This window comes from Chiloscyllium plagiosum, chromosome 9, assembly GCF_004010195.1.
Source record: "Chiloscyllium plagiosum isolate BGI_BamShark_2017 chromosome 9, ASM401019v2, whole genome shotgun sequence".
Lineage (NCBI taxonomy): Eukaryota > Metazoa > Chordata > Chondrichthyes > Orectolobiformes > Hemiscylliidae > Chiloscyllium > Chiloscyllium plagiosum.
Window position 1 is genome coordinate 72,414,861 of NC_057718.1, and position 12,749 is coordinate 72,427,609.

Here is a 12,749-nt window from a genome sequence, read left to right on the forward strand (position 1 = left end):
TCTCAGTCCCAACCCTCAGATTCAGCACCGCCCTCTTGACCTGCAATCTTCTTCCCGACCTCTCTGCGCCCACCCCCTCTCCCGGCCTATCACCCTCACCCTCACCTCCTAATGTATTCCCAGTGCCCCTCCCCCAAATTCCCTCCTCCCTACCTTTTATCTCAGCCCGCTTGGCACACCAGCCTCATTCCTGAAGAAGGGCTTATGCTCGAAACGTCGATTCTCCTGCTGCTCGGATGCTGCCTGGCCTGCTGTGTTTTTCCAGCACCACATTGTCCTACTAGTCACTGCCCCACATTTGTAAAAGAGCCTGTACATTCCTATCCTTAGTTTCCTGACTGCCGACAGTTTTTTTTATCCATCTTAATACACTTCTCCCAAACATGTGTGCTTTAATTTTACAAACTAATGTCTTCGGTTGAACTTTATTGAAAGCCTTCAGAAAGCCCAAGTAAGCCACACTACTGGTTTCTCCTTGCCAACTTCTTGCATCTTCGAAGAATTCTTGTACATTTGTAAAATGTGATTTTCCTTTGCAAATCAATGCTGACTCCATCCGATCTTACCACTGTTTTCCAAAAATGTAGCTATTAATTTATTTTTTATAATGAACTGCAGCATTTTCCCACTACCATATCAAGCTGATTGATCTGTACTTCCTCGTGTTCTCCGTCCCTTCCTTCTTAAATTGAAGGGTTATATTAGCCAGCTCTCCAACCTGGAGGAACTGTTCCAGAATCTGCAGAATCTTGGAAGATGACCATTAATGTATCCGCTACTTCTAGGACAACTTTAAGTACTTTGGGACATAGATTATCAAGCTCTAGAGATTCAACAGCCTTCAATCCTATCCATTTTCACAACACTGTTTCCCTGCTAATGCTAATTTCCTTCCATTCTTCTTTCTCACTAAACCCAATGTTTCCCAATATTTTGGAATATTATTTCTCACCTCCTTTGTGAAAACAGGACCAAAATATGTATTTAGTAGGTTAGCTATTTCTTTGTTGACCATTATAAACTCTCCTGTTTCTGACTTCAATCTTTTTTTTCTCCTCACAAACCTATAGAACTTGGAGTCAGTTTTTATATTCACTGCCATTCTTACTCTCTCACTCTATTTTCCCTTTCTTAATCAATCCCTTTGTCTTTTGCTGAATTCTAGACTGTTTCCACTCCTTTTGGTGTGCTATTTTTGCATGCCAATTTTAGAATTGTGGAGACAGATCATTTGGCCCAACAAGTCCAAACCAACCCTCCGAAGAATATCCCACCCAGACCCATTCCCCAACACCTATAGCTCTACATTTCCCCTGACGAATGCACCTAGCCTACACATCCCTGAACACAATGGGCAATTTAGCATGGCCAGTTTACCTAACTTGCATTTTGTTGGATTGTGGGACGAAACTGGAGCACCCGGAGGAAACCCACACAGACACTGGGAGAACATGCAAAATCCACACAGACAATCACCTAAGGCTGGGATCAAACCCGGGTCCCTGGCAGTGTGAGGCAGCAGTGCTAACCACTGAGTCAGCGTGCTGCCCAAATTTGTACCTCTTTGCTGGATCTATTACTATACGTCATGGTTTGGCTGCCTTTCCTGTTTTCATTTTGTACCAGATGGGGTTAAATAATTATTCCAGTTCACCCATGCACTCTTTGAATGTTTGCTATTGCCGATCCACCTCCATCCCTTCAAGTAGTGCTCCCCAATTGATCATCACTAACTCACACCTCATACCATCACAGTTTCCCCTAGGTCTTATCTTACAAACTTGGTTAATTTGTTTGAGGAAGTGATGAAGATGATTGAAGGTAGGACTGTGGATGTAGTCTATATGGACTTTACTAAAACATTTGATAAGGACCCTCATGTTAGACCTCTCAAGAAAATTAAGTCTATTGAGTTAGTAAGTTTGAAACAAAATTAGCTTGCCTGTAGGAGACAGAGTAATTGTGGAGGGGTGTTTTTCAGGCTGGAGGTCAGTGACCAGTGGTATTCTGCAATAATCAGTGCTGGGACCTCTTGGTAGTAATATATATCAATGACTTAAATGATAATGTAGGTGGTCTGAATAGAAAATTTGCAGATGATACGAAAATTGGTGGACTTGTGGATACTGTGCAAGGTTGTCAAAGGATACAGCAGGACATAGATCAGTTGGAAAGTTTGGCAAAGAAATGGCAGATAGAGCTTAATCCAGACAAGTGTGAAGCGATATGTTTTGGGAGGTTAAATGCAAAAAGAAATGGCAGGACCCTTTGGAAGATTGGTGGACAGAAGAATCTTGGGGTCCATGTGTACCTGAAAGTGGCAACACACATTGAAAGGTAGTAAAGAAGGTTTACGGCATGCTTGCCTTCATCCATTGGGACATAGAGTATAAATGCTGGCAAGTCACATTGCAGATTTATAAAAATATATAAACACATTTGGAGTATTGTGTGCAGTTCTGATCACCGCACTATAGAAGGGATGTGGAGGCTTTAGAGAGGGTGCAAAAGAGGTTTATCAGAATGCTACCAGGATTGGAGTGTAATAGCTTATAAGAGGGGGTTGGACAAACTTGGATTGTTGTAACTAGCGTGTCAGAGGCTGAGGGGCCACGTGGTGGAAGCATATAAAATTATGAGAGTTGTGAATAGAGTTGGTAGTCTTTTTCCCGGGATGGAAAAGTTTAAAGGAGATATGCAAGGCATACAGAATGTGATAAGTGCATGGAAAACATTCCAAGGGTTAATGGTAGAAGCAGATACTTTGAAGAGGCATTCAGACTGATATGTGGACAGGCAGGGGATAGAAGAGTACAGACCACATGCAGACATGGGATTTGTTTAAAATAGCATAATGATTGACACAGACACTGTGAAGGCCTGTTCCTTAGCTGTACTGTTAGATGTTCTCTACGTGCATCTTAGAACTTATGATGCCTCAGTATTTTGAAACGGTGACTAAATATATATAGGTGAGGGCAGTGAAGTTGATGTGTTTTACTTCAATTTCAGAAAGGCCTTTGGCAGGGTGCCACTTGAAAGGCTGGTTCAAAAGGAAAGAGCCCCTGGGATACAAGGAAAGTTGCCAAACTGGATCCAAAATTAAATAGGAGGCAAAGAGTGATGGTACAGAGTTGATTTGTCATTCAAAGTCTGTGACAAGTGGTGTACCATAAGGTTCACTGTGACCCTCGTTTATTATATGTGTAGAAGGTACAATTTGTCAGCTTGCAGATGACATTAAAATCGGTGTTTGGGATTGTTTGGGAGGTCTAATATAGGAATGATATCACTGGTGTTCAATCACTGGTCAATCACATAATCATTGGTGTACAAATCCAAAGATCCTTGAAGGTGTCAGCACAGTTAGGGTGCTAAAGAAGGCATATGGGATTTTTTGCCTTCATCAACCTGGTGCAAAATACAGGAAAAGGAAATCTTGTTACAATTTCATAAAATATTGATTAGGCTACGGATGAAATACTCTGTGCAGGTCTGCCACACTCTCAGAAGGACATGATTGCACTGGAGAAGGTGCAGATGAGATTCAACATGATGTTGCCTTGGTTGGAAAGTCTCCATTATGAGGAGAGATTGGATGGACTGTGTTTTTCTTTGACAGAGGAGGTGGAGAGGGAATCTGATTGAAGTATACAAAATTGAGAGAATCTTTTCCCCATGGCAGAAGTGTCTTAAGACTAGAAAGCATAAGTTTAAGTTAAAGAGCAAATGGTTTAGAAGAGGTCTGAGAGAAAATCTTTCCACTCAAAGAGTGTTAGAAATATGGAATGTATTGTCTGACAGGATGCAAGTAGATACTCATGAGACATTTAAGAAGCATCTAGACAAATACTTAAAATGCCAGGGCAGAGTAGACTATGGACCAAATGCAGGTAAATGGGATGAGTGTACTTTTGTGTTTGTTGGTTGACATAGATGTGGTGGGCTGAAGGGCCTGCTGCTGTGCTGTAAGATTCAATGACTCTATGAAACTATCACTATCCATCTCAATGAGGAAATCCATCACATTATAGTCACTCATCCCAATGGGCCTCGCACAACTAGTTATTCCTTTCTCATTAAACAATATCCAGTCTAGGGCAGCCTGTTCTCTAGTTGGTCCGGAAAACCATCTGGTATGCACTATAGGAATTCCTCCTGTTTGATTTGTTACTCATTTGATTTGCCAAATCTGTATGTGACTGAAGTCAGTTAGTTAAGTAATATGTTAAAAGTGATCAGTTTTCCTTTTTACTTTGACATATTTTACACAAAAAGCCATCACTAAAAACAATTTCTGAAATGTTAAGGTTAGTCAGGGTGCTAAAGAAGGCATATGGGATTTTGTGTTAGATATTTGTCTCTCACACAATCATTGACAATATGAAATAAATGCAAATCCTAATTTCCATACATCTACTAGCTGTGTATATTTTGAGTGCTAGACCTCAAAATCTGAATATCCATTTCTGGAGTGTCCAAAGACTTATAATTTTTTGAAGAAATTTGTTTACTATCATAGGAGTTCTGAGATCATGATGTTGTGTTTTAGATTCCCTAGCCATGGACATGTTTTCTCAGCACCTACCAGACAAATGCTTAAGAATTACATGTATCAGTTAGATTGAACTTCTCTTGTGTGCCACCATTTTGCCAAAAGACTCTGGTCTCTCCATGATATAAACAAACCCCCTTTTTATATTTATAGTCATCTTCATATTATATTAACCAAGAATATTAAACATTAAAGTAATAATATTGCTGAAAATAAATTTTATTGCTAAATTGTAAAAAGCAAAATTGGGTAATTATTTAGTCTTTTGTGAGGAGCCTGATCTTACTGTTTAGAAACACGGCATTAGATTACCCCTCATTCCTCTAAATTTCAGGGGAGCGAGGTCTTGTTTACTTAACCTCTCCTCATAGGTCAGCTCCCTCACCTTAGGAATCAATTGAGCTTTCGTTGCTCAGACTATTGTCCAGTCTTCAGCTCTGGACCCACATACAGCACTTTAAGGACTATCTGCAACGCAACATCTTGATTGAACCCATTTTGATGGTGATTTCATGGCTTTTCTTTGTGTTCTTAAACTTTCATTAATCTTGTATCACTTTATCTCATTTTTGCAAAAAAAAAAGTTCAAAATAATATTAAATTGTCTTGTTTTATATTATCATTGGAATTTAAGCAACAGAGTTGCTCCTCTAAAGGTATTGTGTTGTTGACAATATTTTAAGCCTAGCTTTTTGTTTTAGTAATGTTGAATCCCTGTTATAGAGTAATTAGATTCTTCCTTCACTAAGGAGTCCAAAACTGCACACTGACTGGTAAAAACCTTTTTTAAAACTCATTCTGCCATTTTTATTCTGGACAGCCAATTTTAAGGTGATCAGACTTGCTTGATTTTGCAACATGTTAAAGGCAGAATATTTGCAATTTTGTGGTGCTCTGTAATCACCCTATTTGAAGAAGGAATGGAAGTTTAGTTAGTATCTCTGTAATTTCCACCTTGTTTCCTTAGGAAATCTAGGACACATCCCATCTTGTTCTGTTAACTTATAGCCAGCCTTTCTAATGCATCCACTTTTTCAATCTTTAGCCCAATAATTATCTTTGCTACATCCCTGCAGAATTATTTTGGCAGCATCTTTGGTGAAAATGTATGCAAAGCAACAATTTGATATGTCAGCCATGCTCTCTGTTCTGTACATTTTTCATATCTAATAGGCCCTGCTTCTCCTTTTGCAATTTATGTACCTTTGAAGACTTTTGGATTTCAATAGACAATAGGTGCAGGAGTAGGCCATTCTGCCCTTCGAGCCAGCACCTCCATTCATTATGATCATGGTTGATCATCCTCAATCAGTATCCTGTTCCTGCCTTATCCCCATAACCCTTGATTCCACTATCCTTACTCTATCCAACTCTTTCTTGAAAGTATCCAGAGACTTGGCCTCCACAGCCTTCTGGGGCAGAGCATTCCATACACCCACCACTCTCTGGGTGAAGAAGTTTCTCCTCAACTCTGTTCTAAGTGGCCTACCCCTTATTTTTAAACTGTGTCCTCTGGTTTGGGACTCACCCATCAGCAGAAACATGCTTCCTGCCTCCAGAGTGTCCAATCCTTTAATAACCTTATATGTCTCAATCAGATCCCCCTCAGCCTTTTAAACTCAGGCGTATACAAGCCCAGTCGCTCCAATCTTTCAACGTAAGATAGTTCCGCCATTCCGGGATTTGACCTCATGAACCTACGCTGCACTCCCTCAATAGCCAGAATGTCTTTCCATATTTGGAGACCAAAACTGCGCACAGTATTCCACGTGCGGTCTCACCAGGGCCCTGTACAACTGCAGAGTGACCTCTTTGCTTATGTACTCAATTCCTCTTGTTGTGAAGGCCAGCATGCTATTAGCTTTCTTCACTGCCTGCTGTACCTGCATGCTTGCTTTTATTGACTGATGTACAAGAACACCTAGATCTCGTTGTACTGCCCCTTTACCTAACTTGACTCCATTTAGGGTAGTAATCTGCCTTCCTGTTCTTGCCACCAAAGTGGATAACCACACATTTATCCACATTAAACTGCATCTGCCATGCATCTGTCCACTCATTTAGCCTGTCCAGGTCACCCTGTATTCTCCTAACATCCTCCTCATATTTCCTTTAATATTAGCTGTCAGTCTAGTCTCATCCACTTTTATTCCTCATTTCTGTTTTCCCTTCTGTTTTAATTGGTTTATTCTGTTGGTTTTCCATTTGGATGTCAACATAACATCTGTAATAAAAAAGCAAAATACTGCAGATGCTAGAAATCTGAAATTAAAACCAAGTGCTGGAGAAACTCAGCAGGTCCAATAGCATCTGTGGAGCAAAAAAGAGTTAATGTTTGGAATTCCTTCACATTTTGTTTTTATTCACATTTGTCTTATGTTACCTTTACCTGCTCTAATTTGCTATCTCTTTCATCATTATCTGATTATAATTGCCCGACCTTTCTTCCTCATAGGAAGATACCAAGACTGTATACAAACCAACAACTCATTAAAGGCATTGTTAGTTACTTTTCCCTGCCAATCTTTGATTCCAGTTTACCCTTGACAGATGATCTCCAAATAAGTATTTCACTCTAGATTATTCCATGTTCTTCTTCATAACAAAAGCTCTCAATCTTATAAACATTGCACTTTAAAGGTCCTCCACCTAACATTGAATCCACATTACTCATTTCTGAAACCAGATCCATATCCCCTTTCCCCCTTAGACTAGAAACATAATAATCAAGAAACTTAAACTGAACATTGTGGAGACATTTTCCCCTCTCTGCTCTTAATAGTATCATCATCCTTGTCTATGCTAAGGACAAGTGAGGCCCTTCATTAACACAATTCCTGTACCCCTCTGTAAATTTCACCTCCTATTCTTTCCCACTTATTAACAGCACTTATAATACAGCCATTAATGCAATGGCACTGAGCCTGTCGATCACCCCTGCCCTGAGTGAGCCCAGTCTCCTCAGGTGCGTGTCTTCTCTCCATCCCTCCCGCGTGCACGCGCACGCAGCAATTGCATTGGGAATACCCCTGTCAGGACCTTCAGCTGTTAATGTCTAACCCTAGTGGTTGTGACCAAATGCATATGTATCTGCAACTGAGCATGGAAATGCACATATGCCCCACGATAGCCGAGCCTTGAAGTACCTGTGCATCCACTCAAACCAGATAATAAAATGACACCTCTGATGATCTCTTACCTGAATATCATATGATGTACCATGCATAAAGTTACATGCATGAGATTAGATTAGATTAGATTACTTACAGTGTAGAAACAGGCCCTTCGGCCCAACAAGTCCACACCGACCCGCCGAAGCACAACCCACCCAGACCCCTACATTTACCCCTTACCTGACACAAGAATCTGAACCTTGTTTGAACCTGTGATAAATTTACCTTTGTTGCACTTTAATCTATAAGCAATTAATAAATATGCCTCATTGTCTGACTAATAATGGTGTGAGTTGTCAAAAGCCTTAAATGATTTAAACATAGCATATCTTCCTGCTGGGTGTTACACATAAAATTGACCATACAGCACACATTTGTGCGTGGATGTTCAGAAGCTATAATTTTGTTCTCTGTCTTTTATTTCAGGCCTAGTAGTCTAAATCTTGTTCAAGCTGTTATTGATGGAGTGAGCATCTTAGATGGAACTTACCAAGGTATGTGCCAAACCTAGTTTTGCAACTTTATCTTTTGAATGTGATCTTGTGATCTTGTAATCTGTATTTACTTATTTCAAAACTTGAATATTTTATACTTTACATTTTGCATCCTATTGAGAATGTCTCCCCACTGGATAGTAATTTGACTATCAGCTGCATATAACATTAACACATTAAAAGGTGGGTTCAATTCCCGCCTCAGGCGACTGACTGTGTGGAGTTTGCACGTTCTCCCCGTGTCTGCGTGGGTTTCCTCCGGGTGCTCCGGTTTCCTTCCACAGTCACAAAGATGTGCGGGTCAGGTGAATTGGCCATGCTAAATTGCCCGTAATGTTAGGTTAAAGGGGTAAATGTAGGGGTATGGGTGGGTTGCGCTTCGGCGGGTCGGTGTGAACTTGTTGGGCTGAAGGGCCTGTTTCCACACTGTAAGTAATCTAATCTAATCTACCCCTGCACCTAACACTACAGGCAATTTAGCATGGCCAATTCACCTAACCTGCACATTTTTGGACTGTGGGAGGAAACCGGAGCAACCGGAAACCCACGCAGACACGGGGAGAATGTGCAAACTCCATATGGACAGTTGCCTGAGGCAAGAATTGAACCCAGGTCTCTGGCGCTGAGAGGCAACAGTGCTAACCACTATGCCACCGTGCCGCCCCATGTCTTATGCATGGGCTCAGTAGGTGTTTCTTTCTCTGTTGATGGTGGACTGTTGTCAGTGATATGAAAACCAGATTGTGTCCTTGAATCTATTCTAACTAATTTTGATGGAGGGTGCAGGTCCATATTCTGAAGTTGAACAAGCTTTATCCTCAAAAGTGGTAAGGTGGTTCACACAATGACTCATTGGTTATCACTATTACTTCTGTGCCAGGGACCCAGGTTCAGTTCCAGTATTGGATGATTATATGTATGGAGTTTGCAAGTTCTTCCTACATCTGTGAGGGTTTCCATATGTGCTCTGGTTTCTTCCCACAGTGAAAAGGTGTACAGATTGGATTGGCTGTGTTAAATTGACCTGTACTGTCCAGAGACGTGCGACCAGGTGGGTTAGTATACAGGGTTGCAAAACTAAGGTAAGGGTTGATCTTCAGAGGGTTGACATAGACCCAATTGGCTAAATGGCTTCTTTCCATTCTGTAGGGATTTTATAATCCTGGATGGAGGGCTCAGGCTGTGATTTCTTGTATTGGGCCCATCGCTGGATGGCACTAGAATCTGCAGAAGAGAAAAATTAATTGATGAAGATACAGAATAGCTTGTGCAGACCAATATCATTCAATATGTTCTGGCTTATTCATGCCTTCCTGTCATCTAATGGATGATCCTGGTCTTTTCCATTCAGCTTGATGACCCTTTTTTCTGCCCAACCAGGCTTGGCCTTGTAATGGTTGTATGCCAGCTTTGTAAAAATTAAAATATTGGTCATAGAATATGGGTGTTGCTGGCTAGGCCAGCATTTAGTGTCCATCTCGAACAGCCTAGATCCACATGTCTGTCAGACCTTTTGTAAGGATGGAAGATTGCCCTTTCCAAAGGACGAGTTTGGATTTGACAGTGATGGACATGGTGGCATGCACTAAAATTAAGGAACAATACAACACAGGTGCAGCCCCTTCGGCCCATCAAAATGGAACATGATACTTTCCTAAGCTACAAACCTTTTGCCTTTATGCTCTCTGTATCCCTCCATTTCCTGCGTATTCATGTATGTGTCAAAATGCCTCCTAAATGTTGCTATTGTATCTGTCTCCACCAACACCTCTGGCACTCTAGGCATGTACCATCCTCTTTAAAGAAAGAACCTGTCTCCCCTCTCCTTTGAACTTAACCCCTTTTATCTTGACCTCTAGTAATTGACATTGGTACCCTGAAGGAAAAGAACTGGCAATCCATTCTTTCTATGTCTCTTCATCATTTTGTAAGCTTCTATTAGGTCACCCCTTATGCTTCGATGTTCAAATGAAAACAAACCAAAGTTTGTCCACTTTCTTCTTATAGCTAACGTCCTCTAAACCATGCAACATCTTGGTAAACCATTTCTGTACCCTTTCAAAACCCTTCACATCCCATCTGGTAATATGGCAACCAGAACTATATGCAAAATTCGAAAATGTGGCAAAATGGAAGTTCTATTCAGCTGCAACATGATGTGCCAATTTTTATATTCTGTGCCCCGACTGGCAAACATGCCGTATGCCTTCTTGGCCACCTTATCCACTATGTCGCCGCTTTCAGGGGATTGTGAACCTGTACACCTAGATCCAACTGTATTTGTATACCTCCCTCTTGCATTAGATCTTCTAAAATGAATGACCTTGCATTTGTCTGGATTAAACTCTGTATTTCTCCATCCAAAGCTCCATATCTATATCTTGCTGTAATCCTCTGGAAATTCTCCTCATTATATTTGGCTCCCATAATCTGTGTATAGTCCACAAACTTAACAAAGAGATAACCACCTTCTCCTCCAAATCAGCTACATGTTACAAACAACAGGTCCCAACACTGATCTCTGCAGAACACCATTGGTCACAGATCTCCAATCTGAAAACCACCTTTCCACCGCTAATTTGACTGTCAATTCTGTATCCATCTTACCAGCTCACTGAGATCCCATGTGACTTCACCTTTTTGTATCAGCCTGCCATGCCAAAGGCCTTGCTAAAGTCCAAATAAACAATATCTTCTGCCCTGCCCTCAATCACCTTTGCACTTCCTGAAAAAGCTCAATCAAGTGAGAGACACAACTGTTATGCAGTTGAAGGCGTGTACTGTACCTTTAAGAGAGAGCGAATGCTGTTCTGAACTGAGAACATTGGTATGACTGGGTGGCAGTCTCAGAATGTACTGGAAAATTGTAAGTATGTAACATTTGGCTGTGAAATGGATACCTGAGTTGGTTGCTATTTTGACAACAATTCAAATTTAACCAATCAGTTTAAATTATGTCCCAGGATACTAAAATTCAATCAAGTTTGAATTTATTATTTTGCCAACATTGAACCAAAGAGACAATCCGATGTTGGGGATATAAAAGTGCAGGCATTTTGAAAATTGGAGAGACAGCAACTGCTATCGAGAGAGATCCAAAAAATTAGAAAACACTCTATCAAAGGTACAGTTTCATATGAAACATATTCACAGTAAAAAGAAAGAAAACGACCCAAGAGATCCTCAGTTTGAAGCAGAGAGATACCGAAGATGACAACCGCTGTGTGGTTTTGAAATTAAGTTGATGTAATTTTAATAGGCGTCTTATTGGAAGAGCTTATTGTTATAGAGTTGGAAGCAGATAATAAGCAGTTAAGAGGAAGGAGGGCTTAGAGTTGTATGAATAGTTGTTGTTTAATGTTCACTTTTAGAGTTTAAGAATAAATTGATACTTTTTTTTAAATAGTGGAACTTGGGAGTTCTCTATCACTCATATTTTAACAGATTACAAGGCAAGATGAGCTTTTCTGGGTGTTTGGTTTAATTAACAAAAGGATTCATTGTCGTGTTGTAACACAACCTTCCTTGCACAAAGCCATGCTGCGTATCCTTATAAGTCCATAATTTTCCAAATGTGAGCAAATCTTATCCCTGAGAATCTATACTTTCCCTTTTACCAATGTAAGGTTCACCAGCTTATTACCCCCTGTATTACCCCCATTGCCATTCTTTATCAAAGGATCAACATGGGCTATTTTCCAGTCCTCTGGGACCTCTCCTGTGACTAAAAAGAGTACTAATATTTTGTACAAGGCCCCAGCAATTTCATCACCTGCTTCCCTCAGCATTCCTGGAGAGATACCATCAAGTGTCATAGATGTAATAGAATTCCTACAGTGTAGAAACAGGCCCTTCGGCCCAACAAGTCCACACCAACCCTCGGAAGGATAAACCACCCAGACCCATTTCCCTACTACTCTACATTTACCTCAGACTAATGCACCTAACTTACACATTCCTGAACACTATGGGCAATTTAGCATAGCCAATTCACCTAACTTGCACATCTTTGGATTGTGGGAAGAAAATGGAGCACCTGGAGGAAACATATGCAGACACTGTGTGGAGTTTGCACATTCTCCCAGTCGCCTGAGGCTGGAATCGAACCTTGGTCCCTGGCAACAGCTGTGAGGCAACGATGCTAACCACTGAGCCACCGTCCATCCATCCTGGGGATTTGTCTACCTTAATGGTTTTCAAAATACCTAATACCACCTTTTTTTAAATCTTGACATACCTTTCCCAACACTCACTATCCACATAGTGGCAAATGGAGTTCAATGTAGCTAAGTGTGAGGTGATTCACTTTGGTAAGAGTAACAAAAAGATGGGATACTGGGCTAATGGTCGGATACTTGGTAGTGTGGATGAGCAGAGGGATATTGGTGTCCATGTACACAGATCTTTGAAAGTTGCCACCCAGGTAAATAGTGCGGTGAAGAAGGCATATGGCGTACTGGCTTTTATTGGGAGAGGAATTGAGTTCCGGAATACTGAGGTCATGTTGCAGTTGTATAAGACACTGGT

The 12,749-nt window shown here is 40.8% G+C and overlaps 1 protein-coding gene across 4 annotated transcripts in view; it reads left to right on the forward strand.

Moving 5' to 3' along the window:
• pgm3 (phosphoglucomutase 3) overlaps positions 1-12,749 on the forward strand; it is a 186,667-nt gene that overhangs the window by 33,217 nt on the left and 140,701 nt on the right. For all 4 annotated transcript variants that reach the window (XM_043696208.1, XM_043696211.1, XM_043696212.1 and 1 more), the window contains one exon: positions 8,155-8,222. In XM_043696208.1, the coding sequence (XP_043552143.1) occupies positions 8,155-8,222 (68 nt within the window). The remainder of the gene's footprint in view (positions 1-8,154; positions 8,223-12,749) is intronic.